Source organism: Arctopsyche grandis, chromosome 9, assembly GCF_051622035.1.
Source record: "Arctopsyche grandis isolate Sample6627 chromosome 9, ASM5162203v2, whole genome shotgun sequence".
Lineage (NCBI taxonomy): Eukaryota > Metazoa > Arthropoda > Insecta > Trichoptera > Hydropsychidae > Arctopsyche > Arctopsyche grandis.
In genome coordinates, this window is record NC_135363.1 from 14,272,939 (window position 1) to 14,296,025 (window position 23,087).

The window sequence follows — 23,087 nt, forward strand, 5'->3', positions numbered from 1 at the left end:
CATATAAAATTTCATAATAATACTCTTTTATCTTAAAAGTAATTTTTGAAGGGCACCTTTGGTTTATAGCTTATGTCAGATAATAATTATTTATATAACATTATTATAAATTAAAAGCCGAAAATATCGAGACATATGCAAAAAGCAAACGTTGTAAGTTGTATAAAACTTTGTTATTAATAATTGAAATAACATTTTTCATAATTCAACACATGACAATAAAAAAGGAGTAGTATAATAATTTATTTTCTAGTTTTACTAAGCTAGGCACTGGGGACATTTACCTCAAGTTTACAGCCTATACAGGACATAAATTGGTATATCAACGTTAATAAAAAATCACCTCAACTATAAGATTATTTGTTAATTTTTTTTTATTTATATTTTTTTAGTATTATTGTATTCTGAACAATCTAAAGTACGAGAGAGTAAAATTTTAGTTAAAAAAAAATTCAATTGGATTATTTGAATCATATTTAAATAATTTTTGCATGACCTCGATGATTTTGTGGCTTTTCTTTTAACTATAAAAAGACATAAAATATTGTTAAATGTTCTTTCAAATAAATAACAACATAACTTAACAATAAGTTAAATAATATAATGAAAAAGTTGATTATATTTTGTTCTAGATGGAGCCGGCTTGTCAGGTGGTAAGCTGTACATAAGAATTAATGTTGTTCACTCTCTTCTCCGATTTTGGGTCCCTATAAGAAATATCAAGAGTCAATGTTAAAAAATTTGAATAATTGTATGTCTTCAAGTTAAATATTTCAAAACATTCTTCAAAAATATAAAATATTATATGTATATGCATTAGTGATGTGTTGTGCAGATCAAATATAATAATAAAAGGCAAAACTTTCTAGAGCAGTGCTTTCTTATGTTCTAATATAAAAAAAAAATTAAAAGGTTTCTATTTATAACAAATCAATAATTCGTTTTGTTCACATTCATCATGTGAAATAAAGCAATGCCCCAGAATCGAGATATATAAAGTGCCATTTTTTTTTTTTTGCTACAGTTTAACGGCATTCATTTTTAATATAGGGATTATTACATCCACAAATGTTGCAAATTTCTTTATCATTCAATATGAAAAAAATATAAATATCGCTTTTAGATTTATTATAGTACTAAATATTTCACTAGAAATGATTTTCAAATTGTCAATTACTATCTTACTTTAAAATTACATGATGTAATTATATGTATAACAAGTTTAAAATGAGACCTGATATATCATTTGGATTATATATGAAACAATAATAGATATGAAAAGTGGAAATTAAAGTCTCGTTGATATGATTACGAAGCTGCCGACGTTAAACAAACATTGAACAAGTAAAATTTTTGCAACATTTGATAGAACAGTTAGATCATACTTCTAGGGATGCGATGTGGTGCCAGCCATTGTGGTAAGCTGCGCCTTCTGTGGCTGCCATCTTTGATTTGGCATATTCGATTCGAATGGCTCCGCGGTCGGAGCTGAGCAGGAATGTTCCTTGCAGGCTTGCCATAGCGTTGGCCGCACTTTGAACGTCATGGAATTCGATGAAAGCCACCGGTGCCTGCGCCCCCCCAGCCTGCTTAGCGAGCATACGCAGCCGCGAGAACCCCGCACAACTGCCGCCCGCCACCGTGCAAAACACAACAATAGTGTGATGTGATGTGTCTCGTGCAACATTCCTTACGTGAACGTGTGTGTGTGTACATGTGCAACATTTCCATTTATATATGATAATATTGTATGCAAAACATTCTTTGAACATTAGGACTCGACAAGTTTAAATAATAAATGAAAAAAAATATCATAGTAATACTCAAAAGTGAACAATAACTTTCATTTTACTGAAGATATCCAGACTAGAGGAAATATATACGTACATATATACACATATATATTTGTCTACATTGACAAGTGCAGGATTTGTGCAGTTTTAATAAGATACATAAGAATGGACATAAAGATCAACATATGTATGCGTTGTATCGATTCGCCGATAGCACAAATAACAAAAACGAAATGTGTTCGATGATTGCTTAGTTCAAATATTGAGATGCAGTGTACTTTAATGTTAATCAGTGACGTGATTCATCCAATTTCGAATAAATAAATATTTTAAATTAACCTCTTATGTAGATAAGTTGTAAGTTCTTATTTAGAACGTTGTATTTTAGCTTACCTGTTGTCACTTCTGATCCTTTTAATATCAAATTTCTGTTTCTTATATGTTTAAAATTCAAATTAATTCATTATGAACCACCCGAATTTTTGCTAGAATGCTAGAAACAATAAGTTAAAAATCACTCCAAAGCCTTTCTATCAATTAAATTGAAAATTGGAATGTAGTTTCTATACTGTTATCTTCGACTGTATAAAATATCAAATCATTATTTCTAAAACTGTGGTGATTGCTGTATTATATTTTTTATAAAATGTATGTACATTTTAATATATTTTCACGCAATAAATTAAAAATAATCTATTTTAAAGATCACTGTGTTATTCATTTAAATGAAAGATTCAATTGGATAAGTATGCTAGGCGATAAAAATCCAGTCTATTTCGATATCTGGAGGATTTGAAATCTTTACTGAATACATACTGAATTCCTAGGAAAAAAGTCAAGCTTTCAAAATTTAATTTAATTTATTTATCGATATTTTGGATAAATATACGCTGGTATGAGCTAGTCTCTATGGATGGAATTTGAAATTAACTCTTTTAAATAATATATTCTTTTAATATGAAGTCTGGAGGATTTAAAGATACACACAAGATGTCTTGAAGACCTTTGAATGAAATTTTATAAAAAAACACAGCTTATGTGTATACAGCTTATGGCGAGTTAATATACGAAAATAATTGGTTTGCATATAAAATAAATTTTGTTTTAAAATTAACTACACGCCACTGATATAAACATTTTTTTCAATACAAATGTTTCACTATGTCATTTTGTTAGATGAAAATTTAATAAAGAAAATATTAATTCAATTATATGCTAATCTATTTTATTTATCGAATTTAGTTATGATAATTAATAATTAAAATGTATGTAAGTGCAATTTCAAATGAACTAATATCGATGTATAACATAGTAAACCTTTTATTTTTTATCATTTATGTCTAATTCTTTAGTACAAAATAGCGTATGATATTACACTATAAACAAAAATATAAGAAAACTAAGCAAATAATGCAATATAAATGTGCACAAGTGTGATTGTTTTTCTTATAGTTGTAACTGACCTACTGAAAATTTCCTTGAGCTCATGCTCCGACACAAACTGGCCTAAGTTGGCTACGAAGAGTGTGGAGCACGGTGCAGCCGAAGGTACAGGTGGCATCGGAGCACCTACACCAGCAGGTGATCCCAACGCCGGAGCTGGCAGCAAGCACGACCCCACCGACAGGGGGGGCTGAATAACAATTACATAACAATTAGTACACAAAAAATCATTGGGGATGCAATATTATAATGGTATTACTCACATGATGGTGTGGTCGATCGGCAGCTAGTCAGAGGTAAGAACGCACTGGTGGTAATTGCGGGTGTAGGGCCGGATGCACTAATGCCGCATGTTGTAATGCTGGCAATTCACCAGCACCGTACAGTGGATGTGGCCATAATTCGGCAGCTCCCGGGAAAAAAGGGCTCGCTAACTCTGTTAAGAGCAATATTAATTTATTTGAAGCGTTATAATGAAATCAAAACGAATAACTATTGGATGTCTTCAACCATTTTATATGTAAACTTGTACTAACAGTATCAAATATCAACTATTTTGAACATAGACACGCTTGATTTAAACAACATAATAATAATCAACTGAACTTTCAAACAAATAGTTCAATATGTATATATTTCAAGTATGCATGTATATTATTTTGCGAGGACAGACATCATTCTTGGAGAATACTACTAGTGTTTGTACATTGTAGAAGTTTTTTATGTCTACATATAATCTCCGGAGCAGTCTAGATACTGATGTATTTGTATCGTGTTGTACATATTTAGTAATACATTCAAAGAATACATAAATATATTTGAATTAATAGGGTCATGTATACAAACTATAGGTTAGAACAAGCTGGTGTGTTAAAAACACGTGTGAGAAGAGGTATTTCGCCGAAGCTTGTAACGTGAATGTGTGTATATAATGTGATATTAGCGGAAGGTTCTATATAAATATATATGCGTTATATAGTGGATTGTGCTCATTTGAAAAGGTAAGGGTAATACTAAAGTAGTACTCATCAAGTGTTCACCTCGAGATTGCTTGCATTTGCTTTAAACAATTGTACAAAATGCTTTCCGTTTGAGGTTTATCATTGTATTGTTGTTGTTTTTTTTTATTTAAATATATATTTCGATGCTACCGAGCTCAATGATAATGTAACATTTGTAGATTGTTTGCTCTATAGTTGAATCGAAAAGTTGGATTTGGTAGATATGTGAAAGTGGTTCGAACTAATATACGGAATTACACTAGGAATTATGATACATTGCAATAATACTGTACGTTTTTCATGTTGTTTTATATGTAAATAATGTTCAGAAGCTACATGAAAAATATATACAGTGTATCATTGCAGCGTATGAACATAACGTACAAGAAAACATATAGGATTTGATGTTTTTATTAACATTTTAATGTTTCAGAGTTTGACAGATTTAGGAACTGCATACATACATATGTACCTTCAAATTGGATATAAATAGCTCTTTCTTTTAAATCTAATGTATAATAGAATTGTATTGGCTAGTGTGATATTTCAATAATTTTAATCTTTTTTTTTTATTATTATGATGATGATGAGAATTGTAGCAATTCAGATTTTACATACATATTTTTATTTAAATATTGTAGTATTTGATTTAATGTTTGAAATGTTTTGTACTTATCCGGCCATTGTGATACATTTGGGATAATCTGAAATGAGCCACGGCCTAATTTAAAAATAATAAAATAAAAATGTTAGTATAGAAAGTTGAATTTAAATAATGCCGAGATAAATTTATACTGTTTTGCTTGAATCAATGAGTGTTTTCTTGTACGTTGATGTTGCAAGGGGTAAGGGTAGGGGCTGGGTCAGGGTACTTACGTCCGGTGAGTGGGTGCATCAAGGCGGGATGTGCGGCCGGCGCGGCTGTAGCTATCGCCGGCTTCGGTTTGCTGACCTTGGTGTTGCTTTTGGCAAACTCCAGCCGTATTGTTTGTGGCATGTCAGGATCAAACCTAACACCTTGCTGTGAACATTTGACCGCCGCCAAAGCGGTACGATAAAAAGTGGTGCACTCACATGGCTTCAATACTTAAATTGTATAGGTACAAAATTTGGCAAAATAGTTACGGGTCTTCCACGGATTATGATAACTCGAACCGACTTAAGGCAAGTACGGGAAGACTTTCATACAATGTTATCTACTTTAGAAATGCGTCTACGTATTTACTTTCATTGTAATTATAATGCGTATTAACTATTTTTATTATAAATAGCTATGTTCATATGTAATAGATAGGAATCATAAATCGTGGTATGTGGAAATTGTACATTGCTACAGTATAGCCTTGATTTAGGTTTTATTTTTAAATAAACAAAATCAGTGTATATTTGATTATGGGTAAAAACTATTAATTTTTTTAATGAACTGAAATTGAATCGTTTATTTTAAAATTCAATAAATCAAGGTTATAATACTGTATTTATTTGCCACAGCATAAGAGTGTGTGATTTAACACTGTGCTGGGAATGTGAAATCAAATATTAAAGTAACCATGTCATGCAAACGATCTTTGATATGAAGAAGTCTCTGTGTTATAACTTTGAGATGTTATAACGTTCAGTAGGTATGTTGTATGTACAAGCGACATTTTCATATCAATGATCTGAAGTCATTATAGGACATTTTGTTTCGATTACTGGTATAGTGGAAACTTTTTTCAATTCGTTTCGGCCAATATCTTTCAGGAGCTAGAGTGACGTTTATAAGATATTGATTTCGAATACCTCTATCAAGGCAAAGGTATGACAATTCTATGTAATAAATATTAACTAGTATATGCAAAACCAAGCACTTTTTAGAGGTATCAATATCAAAGCGTTTTTGTGTAAAAACAAAGGATTGCTGATAAAAAACAAATATAATAAATGGATGTACATCACGCCAAAGTGCGTTCAATATTGCAAAAAATATTCATTCAACATTGAAATGATGATTTAAATTGAAATAAAAGCTCTATTGAATGTTTGAGATTTGCAATATCGACAATGACTGAGATCAGAAAGCAATAGTTCGACATCTGATGAAATACTGTGCACATTTTTGTAAATGAAAACGTGTTGTTAGTATCAATAATACATTAATCGGAACAAACTATCGATTTTAATAATTCATTGAATACAATATAGATACAGGATGTTTTTACGAATATATGTATATAAATAAATGAATTTATTATAGGGCATTCACGTCTGCATATTAAGAATTGATATATGTATATTTTATATACAGACGATATTCATCGTGCAGAGTTGTGAATGTACACAATGTAAATTTATGTTTTAACAGAAATATAGTTATAGTCTGGCTATATAATATACTGATAACTATTTCTAATATATGTATGTATAATGTCATGAAAATGCTTTTCCATTACAAACCTGTAAATCTTGCTTTGCTGCCTCCGCTCCGGCTCGAGTATGGAATGTTACAAAGCCTACAGGCTGAAAAGAATTTGCACACAATGAATATGCTTGCTAATATATTTCTATTAAATATAATCTATATTGAAAGCTTAAAGATGAAGATTTCAAAATATTCATCGTAACTAAAAAATTACCGAAGCAGTTTTTCCGTTTTTGCTCGTAACCTTCAACAGAGAGCCTTCGTATCCCTGAAATTAAAATTATACAACATTAGTATTTGAGATATTTCAATTAAAAAAATATATGTACATATATATAAATTAATTATATAATATGATTTTAATAATAAGCTTAGGATTTTTAAAATATTTTAATGAACATTTGAAAGCTATATATTCTTTGTTCTTAGTAAAAAGTATAATTATATTTCATATCAACTCATAGCAACATAGCAACAAGTATAATTATATTTCAAAAGTTTTGTCTGAACATCAACTAAAAGAATACTATACACACACCATTGTATGACTTTGATCAAATATTCATATATATATTATATGTATACGTATGTATGTAGATATAATTGATCAAACGATGAAATTTGTACCACAAAATACCCATAAAGGGGTTTTCTTGTGTGCGTGTGTGCTTTGTGTCTCCGATTCGGTATATTGAACGACCATATACGGGACGACACAGAAGTGTGGTTATACAATTCGAGTTGGTTTGACAATGGAGCCGTTCCTGACACGGCTTGGTACGCAGATTGCCAAAAAATAGACTGGTACCGGCTCCCTAGCCCATCACAATATATTATACGCCGTTGGCATGCGCTTCGTTGTCGTCTGTGATCGAAACACCATATCCACAACAATATAATAATATCCCATCATATGAAAATGTCTGGGAAATATAATTCACCCCAGTGCACAGCACGTCTGAGTGACAAAACTGATGTCTAAAATAATAATTTGATGTATTTGTGAAAGAAAACAATGGAAAATATTCACTCCAATAACAGAAAATAGAGGTAGCATAAGTTAATACCGGTAGTAAGGGTAAATGACGCCCGGGGCTAAAATTATTTTTCCACCTTCCCCCCCTATTTTTGTCATATTTATTGACTTGTATAATTTGCTAAGTAACAAACACATAATATTATATATGATGTTTTATAATGAAATGATCTCGATTTGTAAAACTCAAGTATAAAATACAGGAGATTTAATAATTGCATAATATCTGAAATCATGAATTTAAATTTAATTATAAATAAAATCATTGAATTGCAAGTATTTATGTAGATGAGTTCTGGCTAAAGCCGATTGTTTCCTCCATCTCATACATTTTTTGATTCTCATTTTTTTTATTTGTATGTGTATGAAAATTCATACACATACACTATGAATGAATTTATTTTTTATTTATAGCTACATATTTCATTACCAATACTTCAATAAATTGGGTTACATGTCAATGTTTAGTGATTTTTTAAATTACTTTAATTTTTTGTATTTCGAAAATCGTTATTATTTTTATTATTAAGAAATTCATGTGTTGGAAAGAAAAGTTCTGAAATCGTTCAAATTGGAGTCGGTAAAATTTGAACCGACTTCACAGGCTTGCTTACAATACAAAACCTAGAAAGGCTACATATTCGACAGACGGATTACTAAAAAAAATCCCTAAACATGAATGTTTTTGGCCAATTTTTGTACTTTTTGAAGTGAAAGCTACTACAAAATATGACAAAATAATAAATAAATAAAATTATAATCGCCCCGGGCATCAATATCCCCGTCGCCCCCCCCTTGTAACGCCACTGGGTAGTACATATGAGGTTTTTTGCCATCTCCTTAAAGACACTTGGGCTAAATCCAAATTATCAATTTGTAGTATCTACTATATGTATGTAGATTAGTTTTATCGTTAGAACTTTTGATATTACATTTAAAGCACTAAGATTTTATTTTATGAAAGTATCAATAATCTCATTATGATAGCATAACTACTCTATATAGTAAGTACAAGTTATCTCATTCTCAGAAAGCTTATAGTTTTGAAAAATAGATACATATGTAGAAATACTATAGATACAATTGGTATTTATTGTATGTAGTATGTAAACTCACCTCGTAAGCTCGAAAAAGTAAATACAGTTCTCTTGGCTTCGCGTCCATGGGAAGTCCACTGACGAACAGCGTGCGGACCTGGAATCAAATAAAGAATATTTTGAACACTTTCGTAAATATGGTGTACAGAAAGAAAGAGTCGTTTTAGTGAGATGTAAAAATGAGGACGACAAGTAACGAGTGCAGACACAACAGATGACGTCTCGTAGCACATAGCTGGGAAAGTTTGTTCATTGTTGTAACGTGGGAGGGGTTGATGATACATAAGAGCTTTCGTCTCGACATCTGCTTCTTATTGCCGAACTGCTACGGCGAAATTACAGGAGGTGGCTGAAAGCGGCACAGGATGTTTTTGCACAAAGTTTTGACACTAATTGAACGAAGCTTTGTCAAACCGGGGTTTAATGGAAAGCTCCCGATCTCCTCCCTCGCCGCCACGTATTTTCATTCAAAGCTCGTCCTTCCAATATGCAACGGTCGAGGAAAGCGGAAAATAATATTATTTCTCGATATTGAATATATCGGAAGCGGGGGTGGGGGTGCAAAGATCGACAAACACAGAACTAGCGGCGAGGAGTTTCGACGAAGTTCGATGATTGAAAAAGTTTCGTGTTGGCTGCACTGCAGACTAAGCCGGTTCGAGTTATGGCTGTCGTGCATTTTAATTGTATTTCAAAGCACAAAAGGTGAGAGCTTTCAACCTGAAGAACATCGTTCGCTCCGAGGCTGTCTTGTTACCTCTACGAGTGCTCGTTCTCTTTCGATATAGAGCGAGTTGAGTTTTAATCCGAAAATGGATAAATTTTGCCGCTAATGAGATAGTTGGCCGAAGAAGACGCGCCGCCACCATTTTGTGCGAAACTCTGCTAATTAAAGCTTAACGCAAAAAGTGGCAAGAAGCTTTCACTCTGGCTTTGTAAGAGCTTTTGATAACTTTACAAAAGTTTCGACAGCGAAGCATAACTATAGTAAGAGTTGTCGTTTTTAACGTGTCGCGTCTATTATAATATATTCAAGAATATAAAACAATGGAACATCGTATAAAGGAATAATATATATATATATATATATATATATATATATATATATATATATATATATATATATATATATATATATATATATATATATATATATATATATATATATGTAATAGGAAGAATTCGTACAAATATAAACTTCAGTCAAATTGATCATCAGAGCAATAATATCGAATATATGTACATACATACTTTGGTGGAAATAATCTTCGAAAAATTTAACAGAGTATCAACAAAAAGAGAAGGCCATTTCCAAGATACATATAAAATAATGAAAACCCATAATAGTTAGGTAAATAGATTCAAGTGAAAACTCAGCTATTTTCAGTACGAAATTCCTTACGGAAAAACATTATTATACTGTTGCGTAAGGGTGGGTGGAGGATCCAAGAAAAGGCCAACAGTCGTTTCACAGCATTTATTGATGATTAAGGAGTTACACGTATTGCTAGTGTTCAATCCAGAATGAATTATATCGCCTACGTACCGCCTTATAAGGGGTAGATCTCTCAGGACGCCTAATCTGTTTACCTGTTATATAGTCACGTATTCGGATATGTATTTCCAAGACATTGGGACTTCCCGTACCGATTCTGAGAAATAACTAATAACGGTCATTGTTTAGCCTAAATGCACTTAGAGTCCAGATATAATCTTTGGAAGTAAGTGCATGCATTTAATTAACCGATAACAGATATCCGTTGGTCTAAGTACAATTCGCTCAATCCACGGCGTACGTAACATTGCCTCCCTCTTAGGTCAAATCGTCCCGATTGACCAACCAATCATAACTGATAAATCTACAGTAGTTACATTTATCTCCGATATCAGTCACAGTTACATTTACCATTACAGTCGTTATCTTTACAGTTACAATGGAAACAATGACATTTAAAATCTATTACCGTTACATTAACGTTACCTTTACAATTTAAATTCTGTTACAGTTAGATTAACGTCACCTTTACAATTTAAACAATTACATTAAACCTTCGTTAAACTTCAATTTACGACACCTTTACAATGTAAACAAAAACATTTAAAATTTCGTTACACTACGATTTACGTCACCTTTACAATGGAAACAATTACATGAAAACTTTCGTTAAACTTCAATTTACGACACCTTTACAATGTAAACAATTACATTAAACTTTCGTTACACTTCAATTTACGTCACCTTGACATTGGAAACAATTACATTAAACTTTCGTTACACTTCAATTTATGTCACCTTGACATTGGAAACAATTACATTAAACTTTCGTTACACTTCAATTTACGTCAACTTTACAATGGAAACAATTACATTACACTTCATTTTACGTCACCTTTACAATGGAAACAATTACAGTTATATTTCTAATCCCCTAAAATTAGTCATCCGATGTTCTACATTTGGAAATCAATATTTGTTAGCCCTTCGGTCCAAAATTTTCTCACGTGTTTGGTCCATGTTGCTCGTATCACCAAAGTCCAAATTTGCTATGGCAGCCCCGTATTCCTGTCATGTGGTCCAGCATCCTGCTGCAGACCAACGTTCAACCCAGAACGTGCTCCAAAGCCATGTCCCACAAGAATGGCTCCCATCCTCACAAAAGTGACTTGGTCCATGTCTCTCGTGTCACCATCGTCCAAATTTGCTACGGTGGCCCAGTGTTCCTCTGTCATGTGGCCCAGCATCTTGCTGCAGACCAACGTTCAACCCAGAACGTGCTCCAAAGCCATGTCCCACAAGAATCGCCACCATCCTCACAAAAGTGACGGTTGACCCTGGAAAATGTGCACCCCTCAGTCTGCCACTCTGTTGGTGGTGCTTCTTTTCCGTTCCCTTGACCCTGGAAAATGTGCACACCTCAGTCTGCCACTCTGCTGGTTGTGTTTCTTTTCCGTTCCATTGACCTTGGTAAATGTGCACCCAACAGTCTGCCACTCTGTTGAATGTGCTTCTTTTCCGTTCCCTCTGAAGCGGTGCCTCTATCCTCCCAAAAGTGACTTGATTGACTCCGCTGACTGACCAACCAACATTTATCCTATCTGATAAATGTGCCTCTCTGCCGTTGCATGGTTTCGATTGAATTCCATTTCAATCCGTTTACTTTCCGACTCTTTGCGAGACGACACCTGTGACGTAACAGGTGGTTAACTAGTTTCCAATTAGACTCGACTAGTTTCCAATTAGATTTTTTTCCAGTTTGTTGACATCTGCCGTCAACAAACAGTTGAAGGGAATAGTGGCTTGTAATCGACATCTCTCAGTTGTAGTCGATCTCCGCTCCTCTTCTGACGACGATGCTTTCCCGTGGATCGTCGTCACCTACAGCCGCTAATTCTTGCTACTTGCGGCGAATTGACGAACTGCCCTCGTCCCGGTCGCCCTTTGGATGACTCTGCAATTGCCGGATGCTGCTCCTCGATGTTGCCCTTGACAGCGCCCCAAGTTGTCCTCTCCCGGCAGCACTTGTACGAAACCTCCCGTTTCGTAACCTCCTTCCGTCATCCCGATGAATTCTCGGCGGCCACCGCCGATAATGTCAAAGTCGAGTTGCAGTGATAACTGCAATTCGACAACCGAATATGTGATGACCGATTCTGTGTGTTGCAGTAAAAACTGCATTTTTTTATTTCGTGTCTCCATGGCTCGAACTCTCTCCTACAGCTTCCGAGGATGGCTTCGCTGTAGCTTCTCTTCCTTCGCTGGTGACTTTGTTCCACGGCCCATCTTGGATCCCACTTCTGACGACCAGTGTTGCGTAGGGGTGGGTGGAGGATCCAAGAAAAGGCCAACAGTCGTTTCACAGCATTTATTGATGATTAAGGAGTTACACGTATTGCTAGTGTTCAATCCAGAATGAATTATATCGCCTACGTACCGCCTTATAAGGGGTAGATCTCTCAGGACGCCTAATCTGTTTACCTGTTATATAGTCACGTATTCGGATATGTATTTCCAAGACATTGGGACTTCCCGTACCGATTCTGAGAAATAACTAATAACGGTCATTGTTTAGCCTAAATGCACTTAGAGTCCAGATATAATCTTTGGAAGTAAGTGCATGCATTTAATTAACCGATAACAGATATCCGTTGGTCTAAGTACAATTCGCTCAATCCACGGCGTACGTAACAATACTAACACTTGCCTTACTGTGTTGAAAAAATCCGCTAACCACTGTGCTGGACTAAAAATATGTGTTTTAATTTAAAATCATGCAAATGCTGCAATATTATTTATTATTTATTATATAGCTATAAAAATCGTTTTATCATGTATTAAACGTCGAATAATAATAATAAGTGTAATAAATTAATGAAATAGCAGCCGAAACAGAGCTTCATTCCAAGGCGGATATCATTCTATAACTATTTCTGTTGATATTGATCAATGTTTTTATTTCGTAATGACATAATTCGAATTATAGAAGTTTTTATGAGGAATACATAACATATAAAGGCCCTGCATTCAGTATATTTGGAGAAATAAAATAAACTATAAGTCTTGGTCGCTCGCTATCCTTCACAGTAAGGCAAGTGTCAAGCTTTTGACTGGTGAGTTAATTTTAATTTATTTAACTTTAAATTAAAGCTAGTTATTTTTCATAATTAAATATCATTATAGATATAAATGTACATGCATATATACATGTACATACATAGTTATATAAGTCGAGAAATTTTAGAGAGGGTAAAAATTTAAATACATACGAAGTGAAAAAATTACTCCCAACCATTGACAGAATACTTGAAATCTTTGAGGAACTAAAATATTATTTTATCACACAAGAACACTTTCCAGTGATGATAAAACAGTTCAACAACAAAACAATTGTTTAAAAAATTTATCTTGATTATGAAAAGTACAAAAGCGAATGCAATTGATACTGTCAGTGAAGTTACAAAATGAAAAACAAATCTTAATGAAAGGTGAAGGTAATTTATTCATATTTAATCGTACAAAAATATACTTATTTTATTACCAATGCCTTTCAAACATACATTTGAGCTATGGGAAAACAGTTTTGCTGGAACAGAAACTTTTATTTGGATAAACATTGAATCAGTTAGGTACGAAATTGTAGTAAATCTGAAATTGTGTTTTGAGCAAACTCTTTAAATTGTCTCAATTTGATAAAAATATATTATGCTTATATGATATATATATAATAATATATTAGTCTTATAAGATTTTACGTTTATATAAAACACATTTTGATTGCACGTTGTGTGATTTTTACTTTATTTCATATACATACATACAAAATATTTAAATTAGTTTATAGTTGTTGCACTGGAGTTGTCTACGACAGCTACGTATTTTCCGGAAAGCCATTATGAAAATCGAATCTTAAGTTCAGCGGTGGCAACTTAATTAATTTCAAGAGTCAGCAATAGGGTTTGTTCTGCAAGAGAAAGACAATTCTTGCCGCAAATGGAAAATGCAACCACATATTTATTAATTTCAAAATGAAGTATCCACAATAAGCGTCACCACGAAAGATACTTTCATGGCAAACTTTGATGCTTCAAAACAATAACAACATTTTTAAATATATTTTTATGTATGTGTGGAGAAATCTTCTTATCGGGTGTTTATACTTAAACATTTAAAACGACTTTAACTCAGTGATCAATTAGACTAATAGAGGTTGTTAATTGCGTCTCGATGCAGCGTCACTTATTAGCCACCCTCACGTGCAGAGACGAGTTGAAAAGTGTTGGGGAGAGTGCATATGTATAATATATACATATACATATACATATGAAATACAACATGGCTACTTTTCGTGTGGTAATGTCGACGAACTGTCGATATTTCATGCGAGTATAATGTCGAGGGTAACGTCGCCACTGTGCTGTAAAAACGAGTGCAGGGGCGTGCGTGTCAACGCGCGCTTATACAGGGGCGTGCGTGACCAGGGCCGGGCTCGCTTATCAACCCGACCACACCCATTAGGGAAATTGTTTGAATGTACGACCCGAACGATATTTACCTGCTATGCTATATGCAATATTATAATATAAGTATATAATAAATAGCTATTAAAAATAAAATACGAGTGGGGACGCACCTACGAATGTTATATTGTACACATGTTTATGTTGGAAAATCTGAGTTGATTTCGAACCGACGATATAGTGTGAAATGCGTTGTTGGTTTTTATAAATAGTTTATTTTATATTTAAAAAAAAATATATTTACCATGGTGCAATCGCGGGGTTTTTCCCAAGGCGACACCAAAATTTGTAATTTTATGCAAATATTGGTGACAAATTAGAGTAGGTGGCCAATTTGGTAGGAACCGTTTAAAAAACGAAACCAGATAAATTGGGAAACTCGATAGGAAACGATCAATTTGGAGCTACATACATATATCCAAGGTTTGGCTAGCAACATTGCTGGGTCAGGACTCAAACCCGTGACCCCTCAGTTGATAGCATTATTTATATTTTATTTATTAAATTTATATTTCTCCATGATGTCGTTTTGGGTTTTGCCCCCGAGGGCCTTCTATGGCATTAAAATTGTATGTATGTATGTACATAAATATATGAATTTATAGATTATATTTTTGAATTTATAATTTTTAAATCATATACAAATAGTGGTTAGGATGACTTTTGCCGATTTTATGGAGGAAAAGTTTCAAAAATGAAATCAGATAAATTGGCAAACTCTAATAGGAAACGATAGATTCGGAGTCACAAATATCTAAATCTGACCAGCAGCTCTATAGATTATACTCAGAATAAATTCTTTTCAATCGGTCAGCTCTTGGGATGGAACCCGGTGACGAAGAATTAGTTAAAAGAAGATTCGGGAATTGGAAAGAAAAAGGAGTTTATATATTTTGTAATTAAAGAATCATCTAAACATGGATAAAGGCACTGAAAAAATATTATTTAATTCATTTGATTAGGATATGTGTATATATGTATGTATAAAGTATTAAAGGAATAGTTTATTAATGAGCATTTTTCTAGTGTAGCTCACTGGTTAAGCGATTTTTCACCAGTACAGAGTTTGTTGGTTTAAATCCCGGCCAGAATAGAATTTTTTTTTTCTATTTTCTCTACGATTACGAATACGTATATTTCCTATTGCTAGATCCGGATGGTTATAAAATGCCAATTTATCTAACTAAATTGCTGTCGGATCCAATAAAATCAACCTCCCCTCTTTTCGCGAATTTGGTTAGAACCAATTTGTTGATTGTTGCAAGGATATATTTGCTTGCGGTTTGTAATTAATGTTTAAACCTACATAAAATTTTTATACCTACATTTTATAATGTGTTTAGATATGTATACATATGTATTTACATAATTAACCAGAGTGTCGATTTACATACGATGACCAGACCTGGCAAATATAAAAAAACTTCATCAATTTAACATGATTTAAAACATATTTCAATCAAAATTTTGTCTAAGAATTAGGGTGAGAATATTTAAAATTTTCATTGAATTTTTTCAGTATGCTCTTTACATAGATGGAAACCAAACAATTTTAATTTTAAAGTTGGCTAATTTAATTTAAGGATGAGCCTGAAGTTTCGTGTGAAAGTGGAAAATTCTTCATGAGAATATTTTCAGTCTAAATAAAATAAGCACAAAACAACACGTATTATGCTTGAAATAATCTATTAATATCATATGGAAAAACATACGTTCAAAACAAATCCATAATTCATATGAAGCATTGTATTGTACATACATATGATTTTATACATCCATACATTTTCAATATATAATATGTACATATTTTGTATAAGTTAATCAAATTTGTAACTTTATACACATGTGTAGACATATAGATAAATACATATATGGATTTAAATGGTCGGTCCAAGGAGGAGTCGAGCCGTTGATTTAATTACAAAAACTTTCCTCGACATTTTCCACGAAAATATTTTTCACTTTATAAAGTGGATTTGATTGATGGGGCCAAGTTTTAATACGAAGCTGGGAGGGGGATAGGATGAGCACTCGTGTTTATGTAAATAGCAGCGTTAAGCCAGGGTCGCCCTAACGACTTGTCTAAACGTAATTTGTCCCAGAATTTCATTATTTAAATTGGCACCATTTTTTCGCCGATTGCTCGCATTCATAATTTCGAAAAGGAATACATTTCGCCGAGATTTCCACGAATTCCAACGTAATTAGGTTAAAAAAATACGCACGCAAGACGTAGTATTACGTGTTTATACAATGTACATAGACTGTTCGATTTTCCCATATTTTTTTTTAAGTATTCGGTTTTCCGGATATTTCTACGAATAATTTCAATTAGCTCTCTAGAGCTGGGCTATTCGTTGTCGCTGTAGACGGCAACCGAACTTCTGTCGAAAGTTGGCCAATTATAATTCTATCTAAATGCAAATTAGGGGATGATGGGCCAACAATCTGCACCGGCGAACGAGAACGGTGTTAGTAAGGTTTTGTAAGCATCCTCGGTCTTGGCTTGTAAACAAACCGGAACTTTTGCATTTTAGCAATTCATCGTTTTTAAAGGGGAAGGGATCCGCGTTATCGTTCGACATCGAAGAATGTTTGTCAGTGTTATAAAGCGGCATTCCTCATATGAATTATTCAAAATATTACAATCAAGCACTTGTATCGATATCTTAGGTTCAAAGAAAAGCACGTGTAATTGCATGGAAATACAATGGATACTCACTATGCGATAACTTGCTCTATACAACTAAAAAATCAGTAAAAATGCTGACGACCGTGATGTGAAATCATCTGAGACGTTCTTATTTGTCACGACTCATTGTGCTATCACCATTTGGATTAATCGGTTTTTTACTTTTGATAGAACGGAAAAACTTTATGGAACACCAAAAAGATAGTCTATAAAGATGGTGGTATTTTTTAGTGTACATAAAAAATAACAATTTTGTGGAAAATACGTTTCTAAGTTATAGTGGAGCAGGTTTAAGTAAAATGGATATACTTATTATATTATAATTATGGTAACAATTTAAATGATCAGCAACTTTTATGAGAATTTTGTGGTAATAGTGTATTATTATATAATACATATGTACAAGTAGTCAATGACCGATGATATGATTTAATTATCATCTATTTACTGACCAATTATATAAATTATAAAAAAGTATTGACAAAACAAATATAGGCTTAATAGAAATAGATACATATGTACATATATAAATTTTTTCAGTGCGATTTCTCTGTATTGATTTAAAATAAATTGAATTTTAATCGCAATAAATAGTTTGATATAAAGTATTTCAATTATGTACTATGCGATGTAATGCAAATATAAAACATTTCAATATGGAAACATTTTAAGCGCTCTTTGTAAGGCATACTTTTGAAAACTGTATACATTTTTAAAATATTTCATTTTAGTAGTTGGAGCTTTCAAATACCATTTTGTAAATTTCGCATTCATTCAGTATGTATAATATGTATGTACACAATTTAATATGCCAACTGTCCAATTTTAATATAGAATTTATAGTTATGTATCTATATGTAAGTCCTTCGATTGTAAAACGTCTGAAGTACACGTGTAGACATATCACCATACACAGGCAACATCATAAAGTATACTATTTACAATTTCCCATAAAAATATACTACGAGAGTGGTGCAACATCTATGTATGTATGTATGTATGTACTTCATGCTGTAAACCGTCAACTTTTATATAGCCAATTCGGCTGAAACGAATGCTATACACAGAACACAGTTTTAATTTCCCAATAAAAGCATCACATATGATCACATCACAATGGGAATTATTGAATTCATTTCGACGGTTGAATTTTAAATTCACTCGTTTACGAGTCCCGAAAGAGATATTGCGAACGATTCATCACGGTGACAAATTACTATCGATATGATATTCCGACTGATTGATGAAGAATCGAGAGAAGGGGAAAATATGAAAGTATCTAGAGAGACTTGGGAAACTTCAGGTGCACGATCCATCATTCGGACCCGGGCTGGGAGAGGCTGTGTCAATGTTTCAGACGTAGAACCTGCGAGAAAAGTCAGTAAAAATACGTTGGCATACGAAGTCGGAAGTTGTGTTTAAATATTTAAACCACTCTGGGAAAACTCCGGACACGAATGTTGAATTTATACTGTGGGCGAGATAAATAAAAACTCAATGGACTGCTCCAACAATCACATATGTAATGTAATACATATGATAATCTACATGCTTTAACTTGTTACGATTATAAATTATAAAAGGTGTGCACTTAAAAATGTGGCACTCAACTTTGACGTGATCCGCTTTCACACACATACAGTAAATGTTTGTATAAATAAGTTGAATCTGTTGTATATGTACATTAGATGGGTACAATATATACGAGCTTGAGTTTGGTGTGGTGTGAGAGATGTGGCGTTTTTGCACGATGGATATAAATCCTCTTACTCGTCCCCAGTTGACGAGAGACAAATATGAAGAGAAGAAAAGAATGGAGTGAAAGTGGGGTGGAAGAATATAACTGAAACAAAAGTAGGCTTGACGAAAAGCGAGAAAAGTAGGCGGAAGTGCTAAAATGTCGGATCCAACACGTAAACTCATATGCATACATTGTAAAGTATATGTAACTTGAAAGTATGCTTTATATTTATAATATAGTATTCAATATAGTATTTTTGGAATATCTGTCTGTTGCTTTGTGAATTAATGTTTAGTGCTTAATATAGTCTACCTATGTATGTATGTATGTATGCAAATATTCATGAGCAATAATGGACTATATGTAGATGTTCATTTATTACAAAGCGATATTGATTCTAAATTAATGGTCTACGAATAATCGTCTCCTGTTCAGCATTGATAAGTGCCATATTGTCTCCTATTCTACGTATACATATACATATAATACATATATACATATGTAGTCTTGTCTAGCAGCAGGTCTGTAACCGAATTTGAAATTCTACTTTATGTGGACAGCTTCAAGCAACGGGCGACCTGAGATTTACTTTTGTAAATATGTAAATGGTGTTGAGATTGGAAAAATTACATCTAATATATAATTTCGAAAGAGATTTTGTATGTAAGTATGTATATACATATGTAAGTATCTTTGGTTGGGAACTTCGTAAACAAAACAAAGTTTCTATGACGGCAATTTAATTGGTTGAATATTATATTTTTTCGATTCAAATAAATTTAATAAAAAAAAACAAATTAATATTTACTATTAGATTCGCCATGTTTAAGCTGTTTATATTACAAATACTGAGTGAAGCCGGGTAAAACAATTGGTATTTAATATTTTTTCCTAAATTTTGGCTTTTTGACATTACTCTTTACTATTAAATAATAAAAAAAATAATTTAATTTGTTTTAATTATTGCAATAGGTGCAATTTTTTTGCCATAGACCCAATTTGAAAATGAATAAAATAAATAAAAACTAAATTTATCATCGTGATTAGATTTTATTTTTTTATTTAATCAATTATGCACACTCGTCTTACGGATCACTCCAATGCGACTAGTGTACTATACAGATCAAGAAATATAAATTATAAATACATAATTATTATATATTTTTACATTAACACGACATCTATGGTCAAGATCTACATATACAGAAGCACTGTAAGCATTATATGTATAATATAAGGTAAATATGATCAATATCCACAGACACATCTATAAAGAAATTTGTAGGACTTATACAAACCACCGAAAAATCTAGATGCTGAATAACTCAAATTTTTGCGAGAGTGATGCCAATTTTGCAGGTACCGTTTCAATGAAAATTAGATAAAATGGCCAACTCTGATAGGAAACCATCGACTTCGGAGTCACAAACCAAGGTCTGGTCAGTAGCAACTAGTGGGACTCATAATAATATTTAAGTCAATCGTTTCCTATCACAGCTTGCTAATTTATCCGATTTCATTGTTGAAACGGTTCGTCACCAAAAATAGACAGCCTACCTACTATTTAAATATATATATATATATATATATATATATATATATATATATATATATATATATATATATATATATATATATATATATATACAACAAAACCATAGGTGTCGGTTTGGGGCAACCTGTAATGGCACCATGGTGAAATATTAATTATATAATAAATTAAAATCCCTTTGATCATTTAGAGAACGCATGGGGAAATCATATTCAAAACAAAACACCTACGTTCATACATATGTATATACATACGTACATATGTAGCAGGTATAAGCAGATCACACAACCTTAAACATATAATACATATGTAGAACCCCATCAAAATTTCAAGTTGTTCTAAATATAACTACCATGGACAGGTATAACAAACAACCGAAATTCGAGTGGGAGATAGATAATATTATTCCAGAAATCGTGTTTGCCAAAGCTTTCATTATCATAATACTATTTCATCAAGTGGAAAATTGTAGGATTAATACATACATGCATTGTTGTACGGCAGGTTCATAAAATGAGCCATATGTACATATGATTTTATACAGACACATATCAAATTGGTGCATGCGACAAAGAGTTCGCCCAATTGTGGCATTCGACGGCGACATTTTATGTGGCACTGAAACGCCTAGAGGATTTGGAAGTTTATGGTCTTTCGTGATACTTTTTCGATCCACGTTGCGGTCTACGCCAAGTGGATAGTTTCAAATTCACCTGCACCCGTATATACCCCGACATAGGCGCTCCTCAAACTTTTCTGGCCTAGGTCCAATCGCACGAAGCAAATCATCATACCAAATTCAACAAACACTAATACACAGATCATACTAAGAAATGCTGATCTATGTACATAGATAGCAAAATGGTTGCGAATACGCACGTAATTATTGCGTATTATCCTCTTTGGTTTGTTTTCACGTATATGTGTATATTTTATTTCCACCCCACAGGAAGGGCAAGTCTTCTTTTGTCCTATTTGTGAGGTTGTCAGATAAACGTGAAGAAAACATTAAGCTCGACGGATAATACCGGCTACTTACGGCGGCTTACGTTTATTGTGAGCCCTTCTATTTTTTTCTCTCTCTCTGCGCCTCCCGGGTGTTGTTATTATATTTTTATTTCTCACGGTAGGAAACGTATTAAATTTATAATGCGTATTTGCGTAATAGTACGTGAATTCGCGCTAATAAAAATAAATTGCTCCACACGCCCCGCGTGCTCAACGTTTGCCCCCCCCCTCCTACACATAACTACGTCGTACGGAACTATACCTATGTACATATATACGGCGAATCTCGTAAATGCTCTTTATTACGATTTCTAGATATATTTTTAAGGCTTTCCGAGCACGCACGCTCATTTTAGATAAACACATTTACTTTATTTCATTCCAATCTTGCACATAAAAATCGTACACATTCGTAACTCTCGCGTAACGCTTTTCACGGAGCGAAACTTTTCCAATTCATATTTATTTTGTATTATACGTATATGACTTGTACTAACTAAGTAACATTTTTGAAATTACACGATTTTCTTATTCCATATTCATAGAATATTTTCAATAATATTTTTTTTAATATCTGGGAATAATTATGAAATAAGTTGTATCCGCTTTTTTAATACGAGCTGTCTTGCAGTTGGAAAATTGACATTGTACATTTTCGATTTGTTCATTTGATTTATATCCATAAATCATGTAATTTAAACCAGCAGCATAGATCAATGGTTAGTCTGTAATGCTTTCAATTGTGTGGTCACGGGTTCTATTCCGTATGCTGCTGGCGTTTTCTTGTTGTCAATCGTTTATCAGAGTTTGCCGATTTTTCTGATTTAATTGAAACGGTTCCAACAAATCGGCGACCTTGTCTTATCCCTTTCGCGAAATTCGAGCTATTCAGCATCTCGATTTTTCGATACTGTTATTTTCTTATTGTTGCAATTTAGCTATGGCTTATGAGTCATCACACTATTTGATACCTCGACGCAATCTCATAACTTAAACATTATTTATACATTATAATATTGCTTTCCATTATTTACTGATATAACTTATCTGCAATTTTTTTTATTTTTTCAAATTTATATTTTTATCTTGGTTATATTACAGTTGCTCTAAGCAACACCTATGATTTTACACTTGTACATATTTTAATTTGAAACTATATTCAAATAGTGGTGACAAATACATAGCAGGTAGGTTGGTTTGCAAATTTGACGAGGAACCGTTTTAACAATTAAATTAAATAAATTGGCAAACATTTTGCCAATTTAACGAAGACATGAAGTTGCAAATATCCAAATTTGACCAGTAGCA

The 23,087-nt window shown here is 32.9% G+C and overlaps 1 protein-coding gene and 1 long non-coding RNA gene across 3 annotated transcripts in view; both read right to left on the minus strand.

Annotated features, from left to right (window-relative positions):
- Positions 1–390: 390 nt before the first annotated feature.
- Positions 391–23,087, minus strand: part of cpo (RNA-binding protein) — a 312,823-nt gene continuing 290,126 nt past the window's right edge. The window contains exons 4-11 of the mRNA XM_077437370.1: positions 8,791–8,868; positions 6,853–6,906; positions 6,674–6,736; positions 5,114–5,258; positions 3,545–3,672; positions 3,257–3,426; positions 1,386–1,626; positions 391–707 (exon numbers count right to left, since the gene is read on the minus strand). Of these exons, the coding sequence (XP_077293496.1) occupies positions 672–707; positions 1,386–1,626; positions 3,257–3,426; positions 3,545–3,672; positions 5,114–5,258; positions 6,674–6,736; positions 6,853–6,906; positions 8,791–8,868 (915 nt within the window). The 3' untranslated portion in view covers positions 391–671. The remainder of the gene's footprint in view (positions 708–1,385; positions 1,627–3,256; positions 3,427–3,544; positions 3,673–5,113; positions 5,259–6,673; positions 6,737–6,852; positions 6,907–8,790; positions 8,869–23,087) is intronic.
- Positions 10,234–11,707, minus strand: LOC143917165 (uncharacterized). 2 transcript variants are annotated; one of them, XR_013261050.1, is made up of 2 exons: positions 11,162–11,707; positions 10,234–11,010 (listed from the first exon to the last, which is right to left on the minus strand). It is a non-coding gene; the product is annotated as an uncharacterized LOC143917165 (long non-coding RNA). The 2 variants fall into 2 exon arrangements; XR_013261051.1 differs by having other exon boundaries at positions 11,065–11,707.